Raw genomic sequence first — 26,389 nt, forward strand, 5'->3', positions numbered from 1 at the left:
ATTTGGGCTGAAAGTATAGTTCATGTCAGGTTAACTTAATATTTAATTTCCGTGTTGCTCAATTTTAAATTATGATAATAAAAATAGTTTCAACAATTAAACTATTACCAAGAAAGAATTGAACCGTTAAAACCAAAGGAAGTGATATAGACCACTGGAACAAAAACCGAAATAAAGCACCTACTACTTTCACATAAAATTTTAGTTGTGCTCACAGTCCAAACCAGAAAAACAAGTAAGATTTTGAAAATTAAAAGTTACAATGTGCAAGTAAATTTCAGAATAAAACAGTCAAAAGGAACGTACCAAAAAAGTTCTAACCCAGAAGTCAAAGATTCAGTAAGATTGATAGTCTCAAAAGGTGAATGAAGGCAAGACACGCACAAGTCTTGAATCGAAAAAGTTAAGTGAAAAAATTAGGAAAAAATCGGGGGAATTAAAACAGTGTCATCATCGAAACGGCTCTGGGGCATCTGCCATAAACTGGTTGAATGCTGCATGGTTTCGTGGAAACTGGCGAGGTGGCAAGAGATTCATGTCTGGAGCGGGAAATGGCACGGGATTCATGTTTGGAGCGGGAAATGGCAATGGTTGGTGCCCCAAAAACCTTGGATCGACACCATGGATAAATTGATCTTGATTTTGGGGATTTGGAAAACGAGGTGGTTGTTGGGGATTGAAAAACTGAGGAGCATTGCCATTTGGAAACGGAGCTAATGGGCCATTGAACAACTGACGATGCTCGGCGTTTGGGAACTGAGCAGGGCGGGCATCCGGAAATGGCATCCCTCGAGCACGCTGAAAGTATGTTTAAAGATTTTTAAATCAGATGAAGTAGAAATTTCTCCGAGAAACATCCAACATATTTTTCATGGAATTGTGTTCGAAAAGAAGGCTCCGGGACATTTCGCCACTAGACGTTTCGCCACCGGACATTTCGCCTCCAGACATTTCGCCACCGGACATTTCGCCACCAGACATTTCGCCACCAGACGTTTCGCCACCAAAAAATTTTCCGAAATTCCGAAGCTTTATAGGGAAAAAAAACATACCACTAGTACGCATTGATTATGCTAATTAAAGTGATGTGCTTTTTTCCCTATAAAGCTTCGGAAATTCTCCATTTTTTGGTGGCGAAACGTCCGGTGGCAAAATGTCTGGTGGCGAAATGTCCGGTGGCGAAACGTCCGGTGGCGAAACGTCTAGTGGCGAAATGTCCCGGAGCCGAAAAGAACACTTCAGGTAGTTAACTTTCTGTTCATTCCATTTTTGCACCAAAAATAAGAAAAAGACACTAGGAAAATTGAGATTCAAAGTCGATTTCTGAGTAATAAAAGGAAGATTAAAAACTGCTTACATTAATATCTTCGTTATTCTCAGCTCTGCCAATCTGAGCTGCGTGATCTGCTTCCTCGTGATCAAGAAAATGTGGGTCTAGTTCGTTGCCATCTTCATGCTCATCCAGTAAAAAATCTCTCGCATTTTGAATCCGCAGCCGATCATAGTACCTCCTAATTTCCAGCTCGTCCACTGGATTTAGCTGAAAATTTGTAATTTAATACATTTAAATACGACAAGTAAATATTGTTCTAAAATTACCCCACGTATATCGAGATCATTTTGTTCAAAAGCTTGGCGCCTTCTGTCTCTGTCACGTGCCTGAAAATGTCACGTTCTTTGTTTGATCTTAGAAGTATGATCTGATTGAGTTTTCAGCTAACATTAAGATTTTCTAAGAATATATTATAAGGTGATTTTAAATGGACAAACCAGATCCTGTTGATGTTCCACTTGTTGCCTGATCAGATTTGCTGCATCACGTGAACGCCGTGCCATCTCTACTGAGCGATCAATCATTTGACGCAGTAGTTGAAAATACCCATCGAAAGCAGTTATATCAATCACAAAGTATTGATTGTCCATCATTGGCTGTCCGGGTGGACGTAATATATTGGCAGGCTGAGCATAGCCTTGTCGAAATAGTTCCCTGGCCATACCGATATAACGATTATCTCGTTCAGGGATTCCTGGATTGTGGAGACCTTCGGCCATGGGAACAGGAGGAGCAATTCCATTCCACTGCTGAGCAGGAGGTACATGGTCATTCGCGAATTGCGCAGGAGGAAGATTCCCGTTCCATTGATGAGCAGGAGCTACATGAAAATTCAAATTTGGAACAGGAGCAGCCATTCGGTTTTGTGGTGGAGCTGGAGGGACAAATCCTTGTCGTTGGTGAGCTGGACCATTATGGTTTTGTGGTTGCACAAAAGCAACTTGTCCGTTAACATTTTCAACAGGAGCAGCTCTTTGATTATGTCGCTGGACAGGAGCAACAGGAGGATTTATATGAGGAGCAGGAGCAACAATTCCATTTTGCAGTTGAGCTTGAGGAATGATTTCGTCCCTCGGCAGAGCGGGACCAACAATCTCATTCCGCTGTAGAAATCGACGGATAATTTCGTTTTGTGGCTCGGCAGGAACAACAAAATTGTTTAGTTGTTGAGCTGGAGGAACAGGTGGATTCACTTGTGGAGCAGGACCAATCATCTCATCTTGCATTGGATCTGGCGGAATGACTCCATTTTGCTGCTGAGCATGAGCAGCATCATCATCGTCGTCATCATCATAATCATTATCATCATCATCATCATCGTCATCATCATCATCATCGTCGTCATCAGACTGAAGAACATCAACTTGATTTCCTTCGGCGGGAACATCACCTCCATCCCGTTGATGTACAGGTGGAACACGACCATTTAGAAGTGTGGCAGGAGGGACAACATCGTTTTCTTGCTGGGCATCATCATTGTCAGGATTCTCCGGTTGAAGAATATCGACATGATTTTCTTCGACTGGAACATCACCTCCGTCTTCTTGATTAACAGGTGGAATCCGATTATTTAGTTGCGGTTCACGAAGAGCAGGATCATCATCTTCATTCCGTCGTTGAGCAGGAGAGGCAGGATTGTTGGAGGACCCGGCGGGACTAACAAGTCTACGTCTTTTTGGAGGAGGAGAAGCTGTGGCATCATTTTCTTCGTGGTCACGATCTTCTCCGTCTTCTTGATTTTGCTGAAATGGGTTTGGTGTTATTTTGTCTGAACCAAATTTTTAAAAAAACACTAACATTTTTCCTCCGTTCGTTTTCCTTTCTCACCACACTCCGAGTTCTTATTGTTCTTTCTTTGACATTCTGAAAATACAATTTATCGTATACTACCAGAAAATGATGCCTGTGTTAGAAAAAAATCGGAAACTAAAAATTTCTCCTTTATAGCTCTAAAACTAAATTCGAAATGGTTCTGGAATAACTAGGACAAAAATATCTTTATATTAAGGAACGTTTCGAGACTAAGAATTTACGGGTTTTTGAAGTAATCTAGCAGGTTTTAAGAAGTATCCGTGTTAACAATGTTTAATGAACTAACCATGGGTGGTCCGTTAACGATTCCGTCGCCATCTTCGCCCGACATCTTACCCGATTTTGTAGAAAGCTTTTTCTGGAACACTTTGATTATTAGTTGGGTTTTTTTTCCGGTGATTCAAAATTTTAAGATATTCGGCTGTGTAGTTAACACATTCGAAAAACGTATAGAAATTACAAAATAATAATAACACTTGTATACAGAGGAAAAAAAAATGAAATAGGAAAAAAAGCAAAATTTAACATTAAAAATTAAAAAAGGGGAATGAAGTAGCCTATCAACATTTTCTGTGAAATTAGACAATTGGAACGAAATTTTTTTGTCTGCTAGCAAGAGGTAGCAAATGACTTATTATCATAAAAAACAAAATAACCAAATTATTCACATAAAATTTCGGAAAACAACAATGAGAAAAATAATAATTCGAAATACAAAAAACAATTATGTAAGAACCTGCGATTGAAGGAGAGATCGATGGAAACCCGATTTATGCGGATGGATGGAATCATGAAGCTTGCCGTCGATGGAGCTAAAAAAGAAAATAATTATAATTGCAAAATGAGTTGCGAAGTTTTTCAGGAGAAGCATCTGCGCCCTCGATAAAATGGAGAATTTCAATACACGCTGTCAAACATCGAAAAGTTATCTCAAATTTATTTCAGTCTTGTGTGCTTCATACAAATAGGTTAAAAAAAAGTATAAAATGTTTTTATACTTTTTTGCCATTTTAGATTAAATAAATCTTGCCTATGTATGATTTTTTATGTTTACCTGCTCTGGATTCATGAATCCGTTTAGATGATCATCCATATTTTGAACCATTAGTTGCCATTGCGGATTCATCATTTGTTGATTATGATTTTGATAATGTAAATGCAGTTGAATCGGCGGAAATTGTACACGGCGCTCCCCTATAATCTGAATTTCATCATCATGTTCATGTGTTGCATCTGGACGTTGCGGTTGTTGTTGATTGGCTGGATGTTGCAGCATCCATTGATGAACTTGACTGCTTTGCTGAACTTGTTGCACCGGCGCTCCCACTGGCTCCCTTCGAATTTGTTCCCAATTGCCTTGTTGACGATGTTGTTCCGGATGCAATCTATGATGACAATGACGTATTTGCAACTCTTGTTGCAACTGAAGCTGTTGCTGATGATTCTGATGATTCTGATGATATCTTTGTTGCTGCTCGTCTAGCACCGGTCCTTGAACAACTTCTGCTCTACAAACATGATCGGGATGTACAGGGAGTGTTTGCTGTTGTTGGCCCATTTGATCATGTCGGTATTGCCGGGCCTGTTGCGGAAAATGTGGATTTGTATGTTGTTGCTCAAGCTGAGGATTAACAGGAAGCTGCGCAGTTTGGTTTGATGAACCAGGCTGGAAATGATTTTAGAATTTTGCAATGGCCGATAAAAATATCTTTCAAACGAAAATAATATTATCCGTTACACAAATGTTGTCTAGCAGAAGTATCCGTAAGAAATTTTAAAATCACCTGAGAATCATAGAAAGATCTTTGATGTGCACCCATGTTGTTCTGATCCATAGGAGGAAATCCGTGATGGTTTGGAGCAGAATTATTGAATACGTGGTGTTGTGCAACAATGAGATTGTGAACAAAACCAGGTGCATGTTGTAGAGGTGACGGTCCCTGCAAAATCATTATTGGATATTTTTCAATCTTTTTCGATTAAATCATATTCAACTCAAAATGAACTAAACTGACCAAGGGGTTTTGCGGAATTCCTTGCATGGGCATGACAACCATGTTGTTTTCGAAATTTTGAACAGGGCCGTGTTCAAGTGCTCTAGAGAAAGAATTAACTTGGGAAGGATTTGCTACAGGCGCCGGCCCAGGTACAGCATTCATAGGATGGCAGGGCGGAACTTGTGTTGGTAGTGTCCAAGTCTGCTGAAAGTAGAATTTTTTTTTCCAAATATGTGTTTGATGTCAAGTTTTAACCAAATATTTCAAAATTCAAGAGATACTGTGAGTTGCCTACATATTTTAAGTCTGACCTGTTGGACGGCAGCAGCATTATTCTGGAGAGCTGGACCATCCTGGGTGCTGTTGTGTGGAAGAAATTCCAAGTTTTGTTGAAGGATTTCAGGTGGGGTTACATTCAGCTGAGAACCTCGTGGAAGATGACGATTTAGAACAAGCGGAGTTGGTGTCCAGACATTTTGCTGGAAGCGTACATCATGATTCAACAAGGTTAATCGTTTATATTACCATTTGATTAGAACCTTGGTGAGCAGGCGTATCATTGTCAAATGTAATGAAAGGTTCCTGACTACCAGTGCACGAAAGAAATTCTTGACTTGGTGAAATCGTTGGAACGGAGCTTGATGCAGTTGGAAGCGACGGAGTCGATGTACAAGGATGTGACTGATACATTCAACTATTAGATTTATCAAAACATTCTTATATTCATAATTATTACAAAAAGAGTGTTGAAAAATTATTGTAAACACTTGTTTTGTACATAATGATCGAAGTACATTTTCTCATATTCTTACCTGCGGGCCTGATAACCATCCTGGCATTGAAGTCATATCGTCACTATTTCCATAAAGATTAGGCATTTCACTTGAACCAGTTGATTTCCTATTCTGATCACAATCCAACCAAAATTGATCCAGATCTGCGATTGGAAAATGATCAATTAAATATTGTTGTTGCGACACTCCGTCCAAACACTTGGGCTAGAATGAAACATTGAATTTCTAGTTTTGAATTTAGTTTTCACCTGTGTTACTGTAGAAGTAGATCTTTGAAAGTCATTGTTTGGCAAGACTTGCTGAGATAGACTAGACGGCTCAATAAAAGTACCAGTGGCTTCGTCTTGAACAGATTTGGTTGGTTCTTCTGACAACACTAATGCAAAAGGTATTCCGTTTTGTTCACAGATTTCTTCCATCAGCGTTTTTAAATAAGATTGATTAATTTTCAGCTTTTCATAGATTTCCTCGGTTTGACTGCTGGAATCCAATCCATCTTTATCTCCACTTAGGTAAAAGATTTCGTTGTTATCTGCCGTCATTTTTCCAAAAAGGCCAATAGTTCTAAAATTCCATATAAGACGGACAGTTTCGATTTTTTTACAGCATTTCGAATTCAATTCTTCGATCTTTTTACTATATTCTGTGTTTTTATCCCTGAACGATTTGAGCATAGCGTCACGAACTAGATTCTGTGCTATAATTGCTTCAATATCTTCTTTTAAGTCAAATTCCATTGATTGGTGCACCGACAGATTATAGCTGTACAGATTATTGTAGACTTTCTCCTTTTCCATTACCATTTTAGTATATAACGTTTCGACATCCTTTTTGTTGTAGCCTGAAATTGGAGAAAGATAAAATTGGGTGAAGAAAAATCAATATTAGTTTTGAATATTCTTCAAACAAGTATAAATACGATACAATATCTCTCACGATGCGTAACTCACTTTTCAAATATTCGGTCGTTTCAGTTAGAGGAATTGTTGTATAATGTAGCACATCAGTATCTTTTACAGCTTGTTTCATGAAGTTTTCCACATCTTTTTCCATTTTTTCCATGTAAGCACCGAGAAGATGACATTTCTCCGGATGTTGGTGTTCGAATAGATTTTTGACTGACACTTTGCGAGGTGCAGAAAAATGATCTATCATATTTTGCTTAGCTGAATTTGAAATTCCAGGCAACTGGCCGCTCTGATTTTCTTTGACAGTGAATAAGCTTCCTTTATTCATGTTGTCTAAATTCGGAGCATCACTATCTTTCGCTTCATCTGGACAGCTTTGATCGTGCTCATCGCCTTGATATTTTTCCAAACATCGAGTTGTTTCTCTTCCAAAATTCCACAAACTTGATTCGTCTTCATCAGGTTTTGCTATATTTCTGTGAGATTGCGCCACTTTTTCTGCCTGATTTAATTCATATTCTTCTAGACTCTGATCTTCTCTATTAGTAATTGAATGTTGAACTTGTGTCAGTTCCTCAACCCTTTTTGTTGTTGGGAAATCAGTAGGATCGGATGTTTCAAGATTCTTCTCATCTTGGAAAGAAGATTCTCCCTTTTGGTGCTCGGCAGGAATGTTTGTTTTGTTTCCTTTATATTGGCTTTCAGTAGATCCCTGATTTTCGTTCTCCTCATAATACATCATTTGACTTTCTTCACGTTTCTTGCTCCTTGAAGCTTCAGCATCACTTTCATCTACAATTGTTTCAATGGTTACGGACGGGATCAGAAGCGCAGAAGAATTTCCTGAGGAGATATTTCCTGGAGTTGAACTGAAAACGTTGTCTATTTCCAGGTTGTATTCAGGTTTCGTTTCTTGTTCTTCTGTGTCATCGATAGCCATAGATTCTGGTTCTTCTGGTTCGTTCATTCTTTTTGAATCATCAACCGAGAAAGCAACTGGATTTTCCGCTCGGTATTCTTGACCAGTATTACCTAATTCAACTGGAGGTGAAACAATCGGAGAGTCAAATGATCCTTTGCTTTTGTTTTTGTTTTCATCTGAACTTTCACGATTGTCTTCAGGGGTCTCCGGGGAGAAATCTTCTGTCCTTTCAGCCATTGAGTGTTTCGCTTTAGTTAAGTCACCTAAATAAAGTAAAAATGTGGCATCTTCAATTTCTAATATAATTCTTACCATAAGTGTCTTCCTTAATATTAGTAGTGCACCGTTGAAAAGGTTCATCATAATCTCTAGTCACAATGTGTTCACAAGTATTCACAGGAGTACCACACATTGTGTAGCCGGATGTTGACATGACTTTATTTATTTCAATGATGTCAGCACGGGAAGAATCCTGTTCCAGTTTCAGAGTTCCGTGTACATGGCCTTCCGGAATGTCGCCAGCACATTTGATCGTTTCAATATCATCAACAGGTGATGTTCGGGCGTCAAGATACTCGATGGAAGAGCCAGGAATATAGGAATCATCGAACATTCTTTCTTCACTTTCCTCTTCTCCCTCATCAGCGACTTCTTCAGAGTCAGAAATTGAATCTGATTCATCTCGTTCATCATCGCTACTTTCAGCAATATCTGACTCTTTCTCGTTGCTCTCATCGAACTTTGTGGGCTCAAGATTTTTCTCTTCTTCGTCATCTTCCTCAATGTCGTCGCATTGATTATTAGAAGAATGAGCTGAAATATTTTATAAGCACTATAATTTGGTTTTTTGTCCACTGTGCACTTACAAGAGATATCTTCATTTTTTCCCAAACAGACGGCTGATGAATCCTTGTCGGCTTCGTTCTCAGGAGAAGAAATACCATAAACAGTAGAAGTGCTTTCAACATTTTGTATACTCACGCTTGCTGAATTGTCAATGACATCATTTTCTAGAGATTCTCCGATAAGGTTCTCTTTATCTTCACTATCCACGGGCTCCTTCTCGTCATTTGTGTTTTTTGGACTTTGCATGCTCACGCAATCTGGATTGTTTAGGACATCATCTGGAGATTTTCCGATGAGTATCTTTTCATCACCACTGCCAACAGCATCCTTCTCATCACCTCCGCTCTCAGGAGTTTGTATGTTCACGCTTGGCGCATTGTCCACGACATCATCTGGAGATTCCACAAGTTCATCTTCATCTTTGCGGTTAACAAGCTCGTTCTCATTAACTCTTTTTCCAGGATTTTGAGTGCTCGCACTTGCTGTATTGTCAATTCCATCATCATCTGGGGATTCTTGAATGATGTTTTCTTCATCATCACGGTCAATGGACTCCTTCTCATCACCTTCAGTACCGGGAGTTTGTACGCTCACACTTCCTGCATTATCAATGAAGTCATCATCTCCAAGTTCATCTTCATCAGTAGCAGGCTCGTTCTCATTATCTCTGCTTCCTGAATTTTGTATTCTCACGCTTGGTATACTATCAATTTCATCATCATCTGAAGATTCTTCCATGAGGTTATCTTCATCATCCCTGTCAACGGACTCCTTCTCGTCATATCTGATTTCACGTCCACAGAGAAGTGGTGTTAAACCTTCTCCACTTTGTTTTCCGCTGCTTGCAACTGATTTTAAACTTCTATCATCGCCATCACTATCGTCCTCTCCATCATTGTTATCATCTCCGTCGGCATCATCATCAACATTTTTCTGGGTGCTGCCATGTTCAGAAAACTGCATTTCTTTTGCTATTTCTAAAAATTTTGGAATCGAAACTATCACATTTGAAAACTATTTATTACCTTTCTCCGGCTCCTCTATCAACTTTGTTTCATCAAGTGTATTTTGTTTACCGAACGAACATTTTACATCATCAGTTATTGCTACAGTTAAGCCTTTTGTTGTAGCTGTTTCTGTAGCCATTGGTTCAACATCTCCCATCGGTACATCATCCACATTTGATTTCGTATCAAAGTATGCGTCTTCATTGTCGCTGATTTCTTCCTCATCTTTATTTGAATCAGAATGAGAACTGGTCCTGGGAAAGCTGGAAATGTCATTTTCGCTTCGAACAGCTTTCAAAGCAGTATCATGTGCTCCCGGAATAGTATCATTGAGAGAATATCCTGCAAAGTTTTCAGTTAAAACTGTCACCATCATTTTAATTACCGTCTGCAGACTTTTTTGTGGATACAGAAAATTGATCGGATGGTGTAGAACCTTGTAAAACATTGGGATCCACGCAGGGCGCATCGGCAGCATTCTGGTGGTCGTCTTCATCTCCTAAATACGCTTCATGATCAGAAACAATCTCATTGTGCAAACCTGATAGAGGACCTTGGTCGAACTCAAGGTTTGCGCCACGTTCCACATCCGAGTTACTTTGGGATGTTCCAATAGAAAGAATATAGTTAATAGTAAAACATTTTAGCTTTTTTCCATTTTCTTCGTGCGTAACAAACGTGCGCTGACCACCAAGAAGTGGAGACTCGTGTGGATACACTGGTGATGATTGTGAGGACATGTCATTTAGAGTTGCATGTTCTTTTTTCTCGTTCTCTCCTACTGAATTATCTGGAATTTTTGAAAATAATAGTTAGAAAAAAAAACTGAAACTCCTCACTTTTCAATGTTTTCACTGGGTCCTCAACTTGATTGGCAATGTTGCTGCTATCTTGACTTATTGCATCGTTTGAAGATGCTCCAGTATTAACTGAGAACATTTCATCAGACTTTGATATCGGAACTCGTACTTCCGGGTTGAGAATTTGTGGTAAGAGTAGCTGATGCTCTAGATGTTCGGTCGGTTGGATTCGTAACGCCACATCTGGTGGAGATAAGGAGGTATTTTTCATCAAAGTGTTTCCAACACTTCTCAAAGACTCTGGATTGGAGAAACTGTCAGAAAGCCGATAATGCTCAGGATTCATTTTTTCCTTGACCACAGGGTCCGATTGCACAGAGTCTACAGGATGCTGAAGAGAAGCGGGACTGGCAGTGTTTGGCATATCCGATTTTGTTTCACTTTTGTCTTCAACATCTTCCTCCCTCACTTTTGTTAAATCTCCACCTACAACAGATTCACCATTCGCTGGCTGAGTTCCCACTTTAGTGGGTGGGTCCACACTCGTGATACCTATCAATTTCTTTGGATTGACACCCTCTTTGTTCAAATCTCCTTCATGATCGTCATATTTGACATCTTCGACGGAAGAAGTTAGAGATGACGTTGAACTGCGTTCCATGTTAGGTAAAGGAATAATAGACTTATTTTCCTGCACTTCTTTCTCTTTCTCAATGTCATCCTTTGGTTCTGCAACTTCTTCCTCTTCCTCGTCTGTCGACGTTTTCATGTTTTGAGTTGGCTTCACTTCATCCAAACAATATCCACTATTTGATGATCCAGCCATGGAGCCGTCATCAAAGTTAACAGGCGTTTTGCACAAGACTGGTAACTGATTGCCGGAATCCTTTTCACTTCTAAAAATTCTTTTGCGGCCTTTTGCTTGATGAACTTCACCGGACTTCATCCGCCTGTTCTTATTCTCAATTAGAGAAATGATAGGTTCCGTTTGAGATTCACTGGGTCCACTTGAACATGGACCATCATTCACACTGCTGATTCTGTTATCCTCTATTCTTTTTGATTTTCTCGTTCGTTTGTGTTCTATCGGACTGTAACGGCGACGTTTCGTTGGACCTTTTCTTTTCAAATCTGAACGAGCCGATTTATGTTCCAATGGTGTGGTTATTTTCTCTGATGGCTGTCCAATTTGAGGGTTGTTCCTTTGCGTTTTTTCCGTTGCATTGTCACTGGTACAATCTAAATTTATTGATTTTTACTTCATTTTTCTTATGGTTTCTACCTTCTTCCTGCTGAACAATCTCATTTAGGTTAGAGCTCAAATCCGTAGATGACGAAGCGACATCATTGGTGAGATTAACTTCCATAACTGAATTGTTTTCAACATTCGGCGCAATACCTGAACTAATAGTTATTCATTTTAATTCTGATAATGTGTCTCACCTTCGTTCAATTGCTCCATTAGATATTTTGGTTTCCACGATTCTAAGAAAAAAAAAATAAATGTCAAAGTTGCTGAAAAACTGCAAATACCTGTTCTGAATCCTGTTTTTGAAACATTTTGCATGGGTTTGAAACCTGTGTTCAAAACGTTTTTTATGAGTTTGGCGTTGTACATCTTATCGGAGAAAGAAGAGCAATCCCAGCAGCACGCTTCATTTTCTACATCGATTGACTGGCTTTTGTACAGAACCGGCAGCCAATAGAGAGCAGCATGAATTGCGCCAAACACACCCATTGGTTTTTGACACTGAAATTATTTGTAGAGAAAACACAAAGTCGTTAAGCAGTTCAATTTCTTATCAAAGTAATCTCTCTATACCTAAATATTCTTCAGATCATCCCTGTTCAAAAACGAAAAAATGATATTGTATTTCCTTTTGAGATTTTGAGTTTGAGCTTTACTATTCAAAATAAGTTTGTACTATTTTGCTAGATTTTTTCCAGTATTCTTACTTTTTTACATTTTATTGGTCCATATTTCTCCAGCAGCAGATTTGCCTCTTTCTCCCATTCTGCCCACAGTTGAGCATTCACATTTGATCTTGATATTCTCGAGTAGAGAACGTGGTGAAATTCTTCGATTAGTGGGATGGTTGCCCAAAACTGTAAACATGAGATGTTCAATATTTGATGACGACGTATACAACTAATTTAATAACCGGAGCTGGCACATCTTTGCAGTTGACCATTTGACTAATACAAAATCAGAAAATCAATCAGGAGCATTTTAAAATTTTGTAGTAACGCTCCTCATTCAATCAGATTAAAACTAATTTTTTTAAAATACCTCAATCTCCGCCTTCTTTGGTGTTCTCCCTCCAAATTCCTCTTTGAGAAGCTGATAGAGACATCTTCCAGATTCCAATTTTGTAAACATTGCGACATACTTTTTATTGAGCCAGAAAAATATGTCGTTTCCCTTCGAATCTTTCGAAGGGATCCAAGGCCGGTTCGATTGAGGAAGGCAGTTCTGAAAACGTATTGTTCTGTTTGCGGAATTGTACTATTAGTAGCACTCACGTTCCTTTGCAAGTAGATTTCAACAGAATGAACAATTAAAGGACAGTTTTTCAGCCGACCTTTGTTTGTCAGCATGTCTCTGAAATAACGCGTTTTTTATGGTGTTATATGATTAGATTCAACTTACTGGAAAACTTCAAGAGATAGATTCTGATGGCCATTTGTCCATAAGAAAAACGGGAAAAACAAGAGTTTTTCTTGTTCTCCTTCCAGTGTTGGGCAGTCTTCAAAGATTTCAAGAAAGCATTGAAGAGCTCCTCTTCTCTTGAAATTTTTCCGAACATCACCAATTGGACCAGCGTCCGGTGTGAAGTGGACATACATTTTCAGTAAGTCCAGTTCAATCGAAGTGAGCTGGAAAAAACAAAAACTTAAAATAAACCCCAATAGTTTAATAGTAACAAAAAGTTCACCAAGAAGACTACTTTACTCTTAAAGTTGAATAACTCAAAATTTCTTATAATGAACAGAACGATAGCTGATAGAAAGTAATCCGATACTTACAAACATTTTGTCCTACCGACACTGTTGAAGTACTAAATTGACTCAATTTGTCACAAAAAATAAAAATTACAAACTCTCCAATTTCATCCCAAAATTTTTCACTGTACACTAATACCACTGGTCTCCGAAGAAAGATCATCAGAAACATTTACACATCATCTGTTTCTAGAGTTATTGTCAATTTTCCAGTTACTCTATTTAGCGAAAATGGTGTATGATTCGAGAGCCAAAAGATGGCACTTCTTTAAAAATCCAGGAAATGTTTGAAACAAGTGGTTCATTTATTATTTTTTTCTATTATGAGTTCAATTTCGGAATGAAAACAGAATTAATTTGTATTTCTTGCTTCTCTTTCTTGATAGCTTCAATGTCTACTTCTCAATTAGTTATGCTGCTATAATCTTCACTTCAAAGGTTTCTTTCAAAATATAATCACGGCACTCTTGTCATTTCTCGTATAGCCTTTTTCTAGCACTTTATCATTTGGTTCCTCTCAAACAGAATAACACTAGTAGCTAATTGTTATTACGCGTTTTGTTTGAGTCTAAAATTTGCGGTAATAGTGTGAAAATTTTTTGTAGAGAAATTGAATAGTTCACTTTGCCTATTTCAAATTAAAAATGTATTTTGATAATTCACCTTTCTCACAAACTATGAAAAATGAAATTTCACTGTTTTTCTACATGAGACACGTCGAAAAATACGACAAAAAACGAAAAAATTTCAATCTATTACCTCCTCTGGAGCTGCTTTTGCTTTCTTCTCCGGAACTTCTTCTGCTTCCTCTTGAATATTGTCAAAAAGAAAACAATATGTGTTTTCTTCATCGTCCGTATTGTCCAATCCATTTGACTCATCATTTGTCATGAATTTGAGAAAATCTTCGATTTCCTCCCATTGGTTGGGTTTCCGCGCCACCACCAGCTCTTTAATTCTTTCCAGGACGGTTTCTTTGTTGTTCCATGGATTTTTTTCATCTGAAACATGGTTTGTGGAGGTTTCATATATTCTACTACTGCTCGCATCCAAATTAGTTTACGTTTTTAGTGCAAGTGAAGAAAAATCCTTTTTAGATGAAGAACCAAGTGGATATGTTTAACCAATACATATTTACCAAAATTTTCTATTTGAATCGGAAATGAAATTCGGTTTTTCAAGTTTTTCAAATGTTTCGAACCGTTTGCTGATTATTTTGAAAAGTAAAAAAAATAATTTAGAAAGCCACTGCGAACTTCAAAATTAAAAAAATAGATCTATGAATGATCATAAATGTTTATTAAGTTTTTAATTTTTCTGCAATGAGGTTATATGAGAATTACTGCATAATTGTGATTCGAAACCATACTCGTTCCATTTTTGAATGTAATTATAATAAACCAAACACATCATACTACAGTAGATGTTTGGTCATTTATTAGTAAAAATGAAATGGGTGTGGGTGAAGCAAACTTCAATTATCAAAGTTTTTTCAAAGTTTACTCAAAGGTTGTTGTATAAGTGCCAAACATTTGTGGATGTACTTTCAAATTTTTCAAACTAAACTATCCATTACTAACTAAAGATACGGCATTTGAAAAGAAAAGCAACCTTACACATGCGCACGTGCCCCAAACTATTCCTCCAAACTCACTTCCTCTCACCACATTTCTCACCACATTGGCTCTTGTTCTTCTTTGTTGTGAAGTTCGCTTTGAAGCATTCATTTTCTGAAACTTAATTTGGTTTATATTGGTCAGATGACAGAAAAGAGTAAGATTTAAACGAATACGAAAGAAATCAGGAGGGAGTGAAGACGCGTTGCCCTGAGTTACCGCGCGCGCGATGCTCTGAGTTATCATTGTTTCTCGTCCGCACCCCAACTTATTTTCCTCACAAACTCACTCCTAACAACCCTAATTTATTGCTTCTTTCAGTATGTACCGTGAAATGCTCAAACAAGGGATTGATGTATACTGTGATGTTTGGCCATGTGATAGAGAATGCGGAAAAATTCATGAACGTTACATGAAAACATCGAGTAATATATATTGTTAATTGTGTGAATTATAGAAAAATGATTTCAGAGCTTCGAAGAATGAAAACACTTTCGGAGTCGGTAGATAAGAATCCAACAACAAGCGGTTAGTTTTAATTTTTTAAAAATGAACGTAGTATGATTTGAATTATGCAGAAACAAAAAAAGCAAAAGGAGTCTTCGAAGAAATAATGGAAGCAGCGGCGAGAAAGGTGGGAAATGTTTGAGATATTTTTAGAAGAAATAGGAAATTATTGAGTTTGGAAACAGATATGAGCTTCAGAGAAGGTTAAGGGGGAAATCCGACCAATCCGGTCAATTTGAAAGAAGTTCGGGCCGAAAAACCAAAACTTCATATCCTATTGAGCGGTACTGTAAGTGTCCTCAAAACACGTAAGGGGCCTAAAAACTTCAAAAAAAAAATCTTCAGTTTAAATTTTGTACGTTGTTAATTTACGGCAGATAAGTTTCTGCCTGAAGAATGATCATAAATCTTGCTATTTTAATGGATAGTAAACTCCAACTTTAGTCTAACAGTGAACAACAAATAGTCCAACTTTTTGGTAGCCTCTATTAAAAAAATAACTGATTAACTCTACAGTACCCATAGTAGGAAGAGGCATCTTTTAAATGATCGATGATTATACATCAGAAACTACGGTACCTTGTTATTTATAATTTGTGTGTTTGTGTTGATTAGAGAGCAGGATAGAAAATGTCGACGGCTAATTGGAGGTATGAGAGTTAGAAATTTCTGGCAAATCACGTTTGTTTACACTTTGGTTAGGATGATGTGATAACCAAAAAAAAACTATTATAGCCTAATCACTCGGGGATTTTAAGACTACCCTTTGGAAATTGTTAAGTGGAAAATGGTTCTGATAACAAAGGTTAATCAGACCATCTGCTATGCCTTTTGGCAGATGTTCCAGTTAACCTCTCTTCCCATAGGTGTCTCCCATATCCTAGCGTTTTTACTACGAATTTCAACCAGCTGGCTCTGTTTGTTCCTATTTTCAAAAATTGTGTGGACATGGCGTTAGATCAACCGACAATTCCCATGTATCCTTTAAAAGTACTAATGTAGCGAGTTGGAATTCTGGCGGGTTGCAATTATACAAGGTGAAGTGAGCAATGTGGCCGTTTTATTGTCCTACACGTGGGCCAGCCAGAGTCAAGGTGAATCAAAAAGAGAAGAATATATCTGTTTTACACGGTTTTTGATTGACAGATTCGTTCGACTAATCAACTCTTGCTACATGTAGTCATAATAAAGTTTTTAAGGAAGTGCACCGGTAATTTTCTCTCATTGGGAGCCTTCCGATTTTTCGCTTATGACATAATAAAAAAGTAAACGGTGTAAAAATTTTTTTCGAGATTTATTTTTCGAGACGAACTCATCCAACGTTGTTCATAACTCTGATTGTTTCCATTCGCCTACAGCAGAAGAAATGTAAGAATTCGCATCAACTCAAAGTAGAGAGCACATTAAAAAACCTTAAGTGACCTTTTTCAAAATATAATTTTCTATATTCCCTTCATAAATAAAATTCTTGACTTTCGAACGTCTCTCAGTCCAATTCGTTTTAATATTTCCAAAATAACCCAACCTCATTTCCTTTTCATAGGTCCCCTCTCCTGCTAAGCCGCTTCTCTGACTAATTGTCTTTAATATGACGAGAGATATAATCCGAAAAATTGAGTGAGTGTTTCACAATTGACAATGTCTGTTTTTTGACACGCGAATGAGAACAAAAAAGTTAATAAGCTAATAGAAAATAAACCAGCAGAACAGAATAAAATATGAGGTGGATCCGTTTTTAATCATTAGAAAAAGAAAAAGGAAAAGATTACTCATAGAAAATATAGAATATAGAATATAAATAATATTTTTTGACTGAACTCTAGATAAAATGAATCTATATGAATCTATATTTGAGTACGGTTCTTGTAAACAATTCTTTTTTAATGTAATGTGTGAGAAACGAGGAAGAATTGAAAAAAAAAACAGGAACAAGAAGAAATGCCAATGAGGAACATGGAAACAGAGAGCGGGAGAGAAAACGAGAGAAATGATCAAAACTAGAGAGAAGGGTGCAAGCGATCGGTGCCTACATATTGTGGCACCTGCTTACAAAAGCAACGTTCAAATGGAGAAGAGAGAAAGATTGACCTCGAGTAATAATAATGATGTCAGCCGAGCTCGCTAATATGAGCTAATAGTTATTGCGGGCGGAGTTGTGAGATGCTCTTTTACACATGTTTGATCGCGCAAGCAAGAAAATTTTTACATGGCGGGCAACCCGCTGAAAATAGAGTGTAAGACAAAACACCATTGAGAAAAAAGAGCGCGGGGGGTCGGCTTTTGCTCTTTTTATTGTTGGTGCGCTAAAAAAATGTCCCTCTTCCAAAAAGTGTTAATCCATTCCACTATCACTCACGCACTCTGTTTCTGATCGCTCTCGAAGACACACGTTGGCTCTCCACACCGGCAGCAAAAAATAAGTGTAGACGGCCGGCGCTCGAAATGGAAGAGGATCTGCGACGAAAAAAGAAGAGAAATGGGCGACGCGAGTATGTATGCGTGTCGTATGTGAGAAAATCGGGCCCCGTCGTTCGAGAAGGGCTGCCGGGTGGGTGCACGGTGGTAGAAAAAAGAGGAGCCAGGATGGATGTTCTGACGTGGCGCATAGGATCAAGAAACCAGAATAGGAAAATTAATGGGAATAAGAGCAAGAAAAGGATTTTGTGATTTATGAGATGGGTAGCGAAATGAGAGCAAGAAAAAAAGAAAGAAAAGAGAAAGACGTGGATAAATGAAAAATTCAAAAATAGTAATTTGAAATGTAGGTCGTTCAGGAAAAAAGGAGAACTTGGAAAAGAAGTTCTCGATATATTTTGTGGTGAGAAGAAAAAAGAGGTTGACATGAGGGACCAATCGAGATATAAGAAAAAACGTCATAGGAGAATAGGAAAATGATATTTTGACAAAATGAAAAGTAACAAAAAGTTTTAAAAAATCGCTCACCTGACACCAATTCTTGATTGAAAACCGCTGAATTTTTGAAATTTTTCTTTCCAAACCTCGTTACGTGAAAAACTATCTACGCGCAGCTTGATAGGACCATCCCATAAGAAACATGTGTTCTGTGATCCAAAAGACCTAACTTCCCTTTTTTGACTGGCGACTTCTTCTAATAGCACTCCCTCCCCAATTCCTGTTTAGAGTGCTCAAAACAGAAAATCAGGAAAACTTACGTGTAGGCGAGAGATACAAAAATGTGAGTGTATGTGCTAGTGACACTCCAAAAAAACCAACATGCAAATTTGACTCTCCCTCTTCTCTCTCCGTTTTTTTTTATCTCAGAAGGAAAAGCGGTCTCAATTTTATGGTTTACCCCTTCTCTTCTTCTTGTTGTCTCTGTATTGCAGGCAATCAGTACACGTGGAAAGAAACAGCTTGGCGACCTGCACGGGGGCGCAGTTCCTTTTTGGTGAGCCACCCGGCCTCTGAAAACATGCAGAGCCAAAGTGGAGAGAAAGGGCGCATCTAGAAGTCCCCGCGTAAAATTAGTGGTTGCGAAGAGATGAAGAGTTGACGACTGGAGGGCAAAAGAGTTGGGTTCGTGTCGAAAACGAAGAGACAGCTTCTTTCTGATCACCCACACAAGAAAAAAGAAGAAAGGGGAAACCTCCTTCTTGACTTTTACGGCATTCCCCTGCTCCCCCTTGCTCGATATAATGAAAATCTGACTAGTGAAGAAAAAAGAGTGGACACGGAAAGAGATAGCGCAGATTGAGGAAATCGAGAGAAAAAAGGGCAATGCAAGAATGGTGTCGAATCTAATAGTTGTGAGTGCTATGAGAGCACCCATTATGAGCCGTTGTCGAAAAGGACTCAACCACTATCCTAGATGATTTAGATTCGGAATCGTAATCGGCATGACGTGACTTCATCCAGTACGGGAAGTAAACTCACATCAGAAGCTTTACGAGTTGCTGATAGTTTCTTTTATAATGTAGCGCCAGGAAAAGAAGCGAACTCGTTATTTTTCAGGAATTCGCCGAGGAGCAAGAAAGTTTCCTTAATTCCAAGAAGACAAATAAAATGAAGTTCTGCCATCTATGGAACCCTCTTTGAGCGTTAAAGCCAAATTCATGGAATCAGTACTGAAATTATAAGAAACTCCAGAAAAGCCAGTTTCAAAGGATCAAGACCCCAACTCGAACAAAACGTTCTGAGTTCGAGGAGCTGTTCTTTTCCGATAGAGATCAAAAGCCATATGCGTACCACCGGCTTTTCCCGCAAGGACACACCATCTGTCTAGCGAGGAGGTGCAACATTTGACGGTACAGCGCACTGCGGAGAGGTCATAAAACTGGTGTCGATTACCAAATCCACAAGTTAAAGCATCGATGTGTCGGGTTGTCTTTGATCGCTTCACAGAAGAAAAGAAGACGAATGCTACTCGTTTCAAATAAAACAACAAAACAATATAACAATCCTGCCACGTCATGTTTGTCGCGCAAGTCGTGTTTCCAATAAACTTGCAGCGTTTAATCGCGCTAGTAAAATAAAAACCACTGAACGATGGTTCACGTCACCCAAACATGCTGCCACAGAGCTAATCAAACCATTCTCTGTTATCTTGAAGGACTCAAAACTACACTCTAGAACACCTGTGTATCCCAATTGGATAGTAACGTAGCCACATTCTAATACTGGACTAAAAAAGATTAACTATCCATTGAGGGAAGGAGAACAGAACGACCTGGCGAGACCCAGAATACGCGCCAAACTGAAATTGGCGGTCGGTACGATGGAAAGTGACTATCATCAATCAACCTGAGCTTATCAACAACACCGGATTCAACATATAACTCAAAGTTGGTCATGCTCCGCGTCTTGCGTTTTTTTCTGACTCTGAACCTTTCTCCTTCAATCCCCATGTGGATCCCTAAGTCCAACTAATTAATTCCCATGCCGTGTGCCCAAATACCTGTATACCACGACCGGTTGAACCATTTCGATTCTATACGAGAAGGCACAATGACAAACTAAAAAGAGAAGGACAGATCGGCCGGCGAGAGAGAGACAACGGAAAGAATATGTGCCGACCTGAAATCGGCGGGCGATATGATGGAAGGGGGCGTGGTCGGTAGTGGAGTCTTGTGAGGAAATTGAAAGTGAATATATTCTCTAACAGAAACACAGACGGTCGATGTGGAGGCAAGCAGAGCCGAAGTGCGTAGAGACAGTTGAAGAGCAAGCGCTAAAAAGTAAAACGAGAATGAGTGGAATGCGTGCCCTCGCTGAAACACAGACAGTCGAGGCAAAGGGACCAAAAGAAGGCGGGGCTTTGAGCGAGGAGCAGGTCGATACGATGCAGCGGATGCGGGCCAGGGGAGAACAGAGCGGTGGACAAAAAGGAAAACGATTTTGACCAATATTTGAAAAAGGTACGTGTGTCCATATTGAAACACGTGGTTTATCCAAACCGAGTAGATGTTCACAACTACACAACCGCACTCGGGAGGTAGTTTTTGAGTAAAGTGTTGCCAACATGGTTTGTTGATATCTCATGGCCTGAGCAAAGTACCAAAATGACTAAATGGTACAGATCTTGCACAAGTTTTCTCTTTTGGGAAAACATTGACTGATATATGATTTCAAACCAGCAAATTGAACGGATTACGTGCAATATGGAACACAAATAAAAAATTGAAAGTTAGGGCGGCACAGAGATGGAAATCAGGAATCGCGAGTTCCGACTAATTTGAGAAATAATTCGACTCACAATTTGTCATCTAAATACTAAAAACATTAATTAAGCCCAAACACTATGCAAGATGAGGTCTCATAAGTAATCAAACTAAGTCTTCTAAAGTAAACTTTTCGATCATTTTATCCCCTTGGCGGCGTGATATGATACTCCGAAATTCATTCCCCTGGCATCATCAACTGGCATCACTTCTAGACTAAAAAATACCTGCTTATCACAGCTGGTTTGTCAAAGTCAGCAATCTCGGCTCCAGACAAGAAGAGACAACGACCCACCGAAGAGTGAAGGACAGACCGGCCGGCGAGGGAGCCAGCAGGGAATATATGCCGAACTGAATCCCGCCGTCGATATGAAGGAAAGGACGACGAGAAAAGGCGGAGCGCTGCAAAAGAAATGGGAAAAGGGTCGTAAATGTTGTTTTTTTAGTCGCGGGAGAGGGGATACTGTAAAATATTGTAATCGAATTATGCGCTTTTTGGAATGGTCAGTTGAAGCGAAAAAAACAGAAAACATGAAAAAACTGAGCTCCTTCATTGTGAATGGATCTAATATAAGAATAAATGTCATGGGTTATGCTTTTTCTAGTTTTATTGAACACTATTAAGAAAAAAAAACCTGGGCCATAAATTCTGAGCCATTTCCTTTCACCATCTGTAAACAAATTGATGAAGCTGATGTAGGATAAAGATTTATCGCTTTCACAGCAAAACATTTTTTCTGACTTTCCGAGCCCATGATCAGACTAGAAATACCTGCATTTAACGACTGGTTAAGCAACGTCACACGTTTTGGCTCCAGACAAGAAATCACCATGACAAACTGGGAAAAGTAGAACAGAACGACCGGCGAAAGCCTATTTCTACTTTTTTGTACATTTTTTCTTAGTCACGGTCACACTATTCGTCTGTATATTGCACGCTAGTGCAATGATGAGAGGTTATAAAACTTGTGTAGATTATAAGAGCCAGGAGAAGAGACGTTGATGTGCCGAAGTCAGAAACCATCTGCTTAGGTTCAGAACCAATTTGACCACTCTTATTCTTTAACTTAACAATAATTTTAATCCATTTCGTCTTATTATTTGCAAGAGCTGTTCGAATCCACAAGCCCACAATTCTACACTTAAAACACTCGCATGTTCCGATTGGTTAAGCAACGTCACATTTATCGGCTTCTGACATAAATACAAAACAAGACGTTGACGTGGGAAGGACACAACGACGAGCGCTTGATATCGTGAAAGAATACATGCTCGGTTGGAAAAAGGGGTCGGCGTCAGGGTGGGCAAAAAAACCGGCAAAGTTTTGTTTGAGGTTGTCGGGAGAAAAGTGTGCTTATATTTAGACAAAACACACTTCAACACTGAAACACATGTGGTTTGCAGTAGAAGATCATTACTACAAAAAAGGAAGCGAGCTGGTGAGGGAAACAGGAGGATTGGAGTGAGCGGAGGTGCTTCTTCAGAATATGTAGACAAATGGTTGTTGCATAGCATTTCCAAACACTCGAACACATCAGATATTTATGTTCAAAGGAAGCCAACCACGTGTGAGCGTCAATAAAGACACAGGTGGTCCACGCCCAAAAAAACAAGGTTGAAGAGGCCGATTTGGATTCAATAGTGAAGACATCATCTGAGCTTCTGTTAAGTATCCTTGTTCGATGAATGGAAAAAGGACTAATGTGCCATCGTCGTTCAAAAATCAGTGTAATAATAATCGAAGATACCGTTTGGATGAAATTATGAATCAAATGTCATGTTTCATTCCAAATTTAGAAGAGCACATGCACATCGGAAAATTGTTGAATTAACGAGCCCAAATCGGGAGTGAATTGGCAGTAACAGCACAGCTACTAATCACTACAATCTGATAATATCCTCAATCTATATTAACGCTATCTTCGTGTTTTCCCAGAAACCTCCGGCCCATAGAGTACGAAGTTTTCACCAGTCTTATGTGTTCACGTTTTTTTGTCTCTTCCATCTTGAGATCTGAAAACCAAAAAAGAGAACCAAAAAATATGTGATGACTCCGTGCTCATGCAGAAACAGGTGATCCAATAAAAATTGAGGCGATTCGGAGAGGTCGAATCGTCTATTCGCTTCTAAGTATAGAGATATTACTTCAAATTTACCCCTTTTTGAATGTCCTGGTGGTGTTTCCGATTGTTTTCTCCAAGTGATGTTGGGCAACAAGAAAGAAAAAAGATGAACGTACTGTGAGAAAAATAAGAAAAATCAAAATGAAATAAGGCCGCGTCACCAGCCTTGTTTTTGCGCGCTGATAGCTAATTCAATTTGCATCCTAAAGATTTTGAAAGCGGTGACTAATGAGTATGACCAATTAGTATAAAATCTGAAGATCAAGTGATCAGCTCTTTTTGTTATTCCCCTAAAGCATATTTTTCAATCCAAAAAGTTGTTGTGGTTAATCGCCGCATCCTGCACAATTTACCTGCTTGTCTCACTTTTAACAACTTTTCTTAAACCACTCGATGTTTGGGGGAATGCGCAACAGTCACCCGTGAAAGAATAATCGATCGAGCCATAACTAGAAGAGAAGTATGAGTCCTAATCGGCAGCTATATGAATGAGGGGGACGAACGGTGTAGTTGGTGGTGAGTTGGAATGCGAGAGTCTGACTATATGCAGAGAGCGAAAAGAAATACCAACGATCATGAAGTGCCCACACTCTCACATAAAAAAATGCAAATTCGTGGGACCGATTATCAAAAAATCACAAAGAAGAGGAATACCGTGATAGAACCGATTAAGTTGCTATTGAAAAAGCGGGAGACGGAATGAACGATCGAAAGAAAAAAAAATGTGAACTTCCTTATGAAAACATAATTCCTCATAGAATTTGAGAAAAAACTTGAATTTTCTCGGAGGAAACTCTTATTGACTCAGTTGATAGGAATGGAGATACTGTAAAACTACAATAGTAAGATATAGCGACTTCCTTGTTTCAGATAAGCATTAATCTGACGTCACTTAGTTAATTAGCTTGAAGACTAGATAGAGAGGTGACAAAATGCTTACACTTCTTGTACCAAAATCCATTGAAATTAAATGAAAACGTAAATGTGAAAATTGTGAGTGTAGTCGTGACCGAATTCAGATACCGCAAAATGTATTTAAATGAAGGAATGAAATAACAAATGTACACGTCACGTCAAGTCTGACCTTTATTCAAATTTTACTCTGATAAGTAAGACTCACTGAAATAGTTTGTTGAAGTAGAAATCTTATAGAAGGTCAACAGATGTGCGCCACATAACGATAGACGCATGATTACATAAAGAATTCCATGCCTATCTGGAAATTCAGTCCGAGATACTTGCTTTTCTTGAGTAATTTACGATAGCTGCACATTGAAAAATTCCAAATTAAATTCCACACTACCCAAAGCCACGCAAGAAAAGTTTCTATCACAATGTGGAAAATTCGTGTGGAATACGCCTGCTTCAGCGAGCTACTGTTCCACAGAAAAAGAATACTGCACTGCTGAGTAACCTACTCTAAGAAAATAGTCACGAATCATCATTATAATATTTTAAATTGAGACACTTTCAAAAGTTATGGCTGAGAGTAACAAAGTTACAATTGAGGGAAAATTGAATTTAAGCTATTTTCTTTCAGGACTCCCAAAACTTCGTTCAACCTATCCTTCCTCCTCTTCCAGAAGAGTTTCAATCAATGACACTCGGCGGTCATTCAGATCCAAAACGTCTGAACACGAGAGCTGCAGATACAACCATGATCTATTTTGACAACCCAGTCTGGGATGACGCCAAGTTTCGTAGAGAGTTGCTTGATTCTGACGATGAGCAATTCTCAATTGGTAAGCTAGTGCTTGAATAACAAATGTAACCCGAAAACAATTATAATGAAATGTTCTCCAGGGGATGCTCCGGCTATCATGAATGACGAAGACACTCTCGACGATATCTTGAGGTATTCAATATTAAGTGAATGAAAAATAAATAAGATTTTCAGGGTAACTCATCATGAGATTAACTCCAACCCCATTCAACATTATCAAGCGGACGAAACAATCCTCTCCAGCGACGATGAGCACGGTGAGAATTTCTGAATGTGACGCAAGTAGTTTTATGCATACTTGTCAAAAATCGGGCCGGCCCGGCCCGGATTCTAAAATGGGTACCACTTTTTACCAATTTTTTTTTGAAATTTTTCGAAAAAAAAACAGTAAAAATGCTTAAATTATCATACATATTCACATTTTGATTCAATTTTAAATGTTTATTCGAAAACTATACTTTTTTCTAAAAAATTTCAAAAAATTTCCAAAAATTTCCAAAAAAAGTTCAAAAACTCAAAATGTTTTGAAAAAATTTTTCAAAACGGGCCGAGCGGGCCGGGCCGAGATTTTTCCTGATTTCGGCCCGGCCCGGCCCGGCCCGGCCCGTGACAAGTATGGTTTTATGATACTTTTGGCGAAAAAAAACATGAGGTATAATACTGCACGCGTATGCAGTATGATTACTGTTAGAAATTATAAGCAACCGAAATGGTTTTATTTCAGACTACAGTACTCTCGACCTGCGTAACGCAACCAACGGTATTAGTTTGCCTGCTTCAAACTGCAAACAATAGTTTTTCTAGGTCCAATACAACAAAACTCCTCGGCGCCAAAAAAGCTTCGTTCCCCGGATGCCAAGTACGAGACGAGTATCCTTGATCTTTAGAAAGTGACATTCAACAACGTTTTCCTACTTTCATCAAACACACCCTCACTTTTAAACAAAATGTGTCAAGCTGTTTTCCATACTCACTTATTTTGGATAACCATAATTTTCTGCCAATAAGACGATTTGATAGAACAATATGAGATTTAAAAAAAACGTGGAAAAAGTGAACTTGAATACTGCCTTTTTATAAACTGAGTGTGATGCAAACCAAAATCACATTTTGAATATCGACGTGGACATGATAAAGAGATATAGATTACGTGCGCAATACAAAAGAACAACTATTGAATTGTACGATAGAATATCGGAAGAAAAAAATAAGACATCGTTTGAATATCATACCTTTATTCCAAAAAGCTCGATGACAAAGCCTCCTCTCGATTTGATTATAACATTTTGAAAGAGATCTTAACAACTAGCACTTCTGCCT

At 38.6% G+C, this 26,389-nt stretch overlaps 4 protein-coding genes across 4 annotated transcripts; 2 read left to right on the forward strand and 2 right to left on the reverse strand.

The window, feature by feature from the left end:
- Positions 1-450: 450 nt before the first annotated feature.
- Positions 451-3,476, reverse strand: GCK72_023723 (uncharacterized protein; the record flags this gene model as incomplete). The annotated part of the gene is made up of 5 exons (XM_053735518.1): positions 451-798; positions 1,358-1,540; positions 1,771-3,075; positions 3,131-3,196; positions 3,432-3,476. 5 exons carry the CDS (start codon positions 3,474-3,476, stop codon positions 451-453), a joined length of 1,947 nt encoding a protein of 648 aa, XP_053579084.1.
- A 699-nt stretch (positions 3,477-4,175) lies between these two features.
- On the reverse strand, positions 4,176-15,149 carry GCK72_023724 (uncharacterized protein; the record flags this gene model as incomplete). The annotated part of the gene is made up of 21 exons (XM_053735519.1): positions 4,176-4,811; positions 4,930-5,085; positions 5,161-5,346; positions 5,454-5,621; positions 5,955-6,140; positions 6,185-6,777; positions 6,887-8,029; positions 8,079-8,579; positions 8,633-9,589; positions 9,638-9,961; positions 10,005-10,409; positions 10,459-11,658; positions 11,702-11,818; positions 11,863-11,904; positions 11,998-12,169; positions 12,376-12,525; positions 12,710-12,892; positions 12,943-13,021; positions 13,070-13,296; positions 14,182-14,423; positions 15,077-15,149. 21 exons carry the CDS (start codon positions 15,147-15,149, stop codon positions 4,176-4,178), a joined length of 7,740 nt encoding a protein of 2,579 aa, XP_053579085.1.
- Positions 15,150-15,360: 211 nt separating this feature from the next.
- Positions 15,361-15,687, forward strand: GCK72_023725 (uncharacterized protein; the record flags this gene model as incomplete). Its single annotated transcript, XM_053735520.1, has 3 exons — positions 15,361-15,463; positions 15,510-15,566; positions 15,617-15,687. The coding sequence occupies 3 exons, from the start codon at positions 15,361-15,363 to the stop codon at positions 15,685-15,687; spliced, it is 231 nt and encodes a 76-aa protein (XP_053579086.1).
- Positions 15,688-24,825: 9,138 nt separating this feature from the next.
- On the forward strand, positions 24,826-25,956 carry GCK72_023726 (uncharacterized protein; the record flags this gene model as incomplete). Its single annotated transcript, XM_053735521.1, has 5 exons — positions 24,826-24,843; positions 24,887-25,088; positions 25,150-25,201; positions 25,244-25,326; positions 25,874-25,956. The coding sequence occupies 5 exons, from the start codon at positions 24,826-24,828 to the stop codon at positions 25,954-25,956; spliced, it is 438 nt and encodes a 145-aa protein (XP_053579087.1).
- Positions 25,957-26,389: the final 433 nt, after the last annotated feature.

This window comes from Caenorhabditis remanei, chromosome X, assembly GCF_010183535.1.
Source record: "Caenorhabditis remanei strain PX506 chromosome X, whole genome shotgun sequence".
In the NCBI taxonomy this organism is placed as follows: Eukaryota; Metazoa; Nematoda; class Chromadorea; order Rhabditida; family Rhabditidae; genus Caenorhabditis; species Caenorhabditis remanei.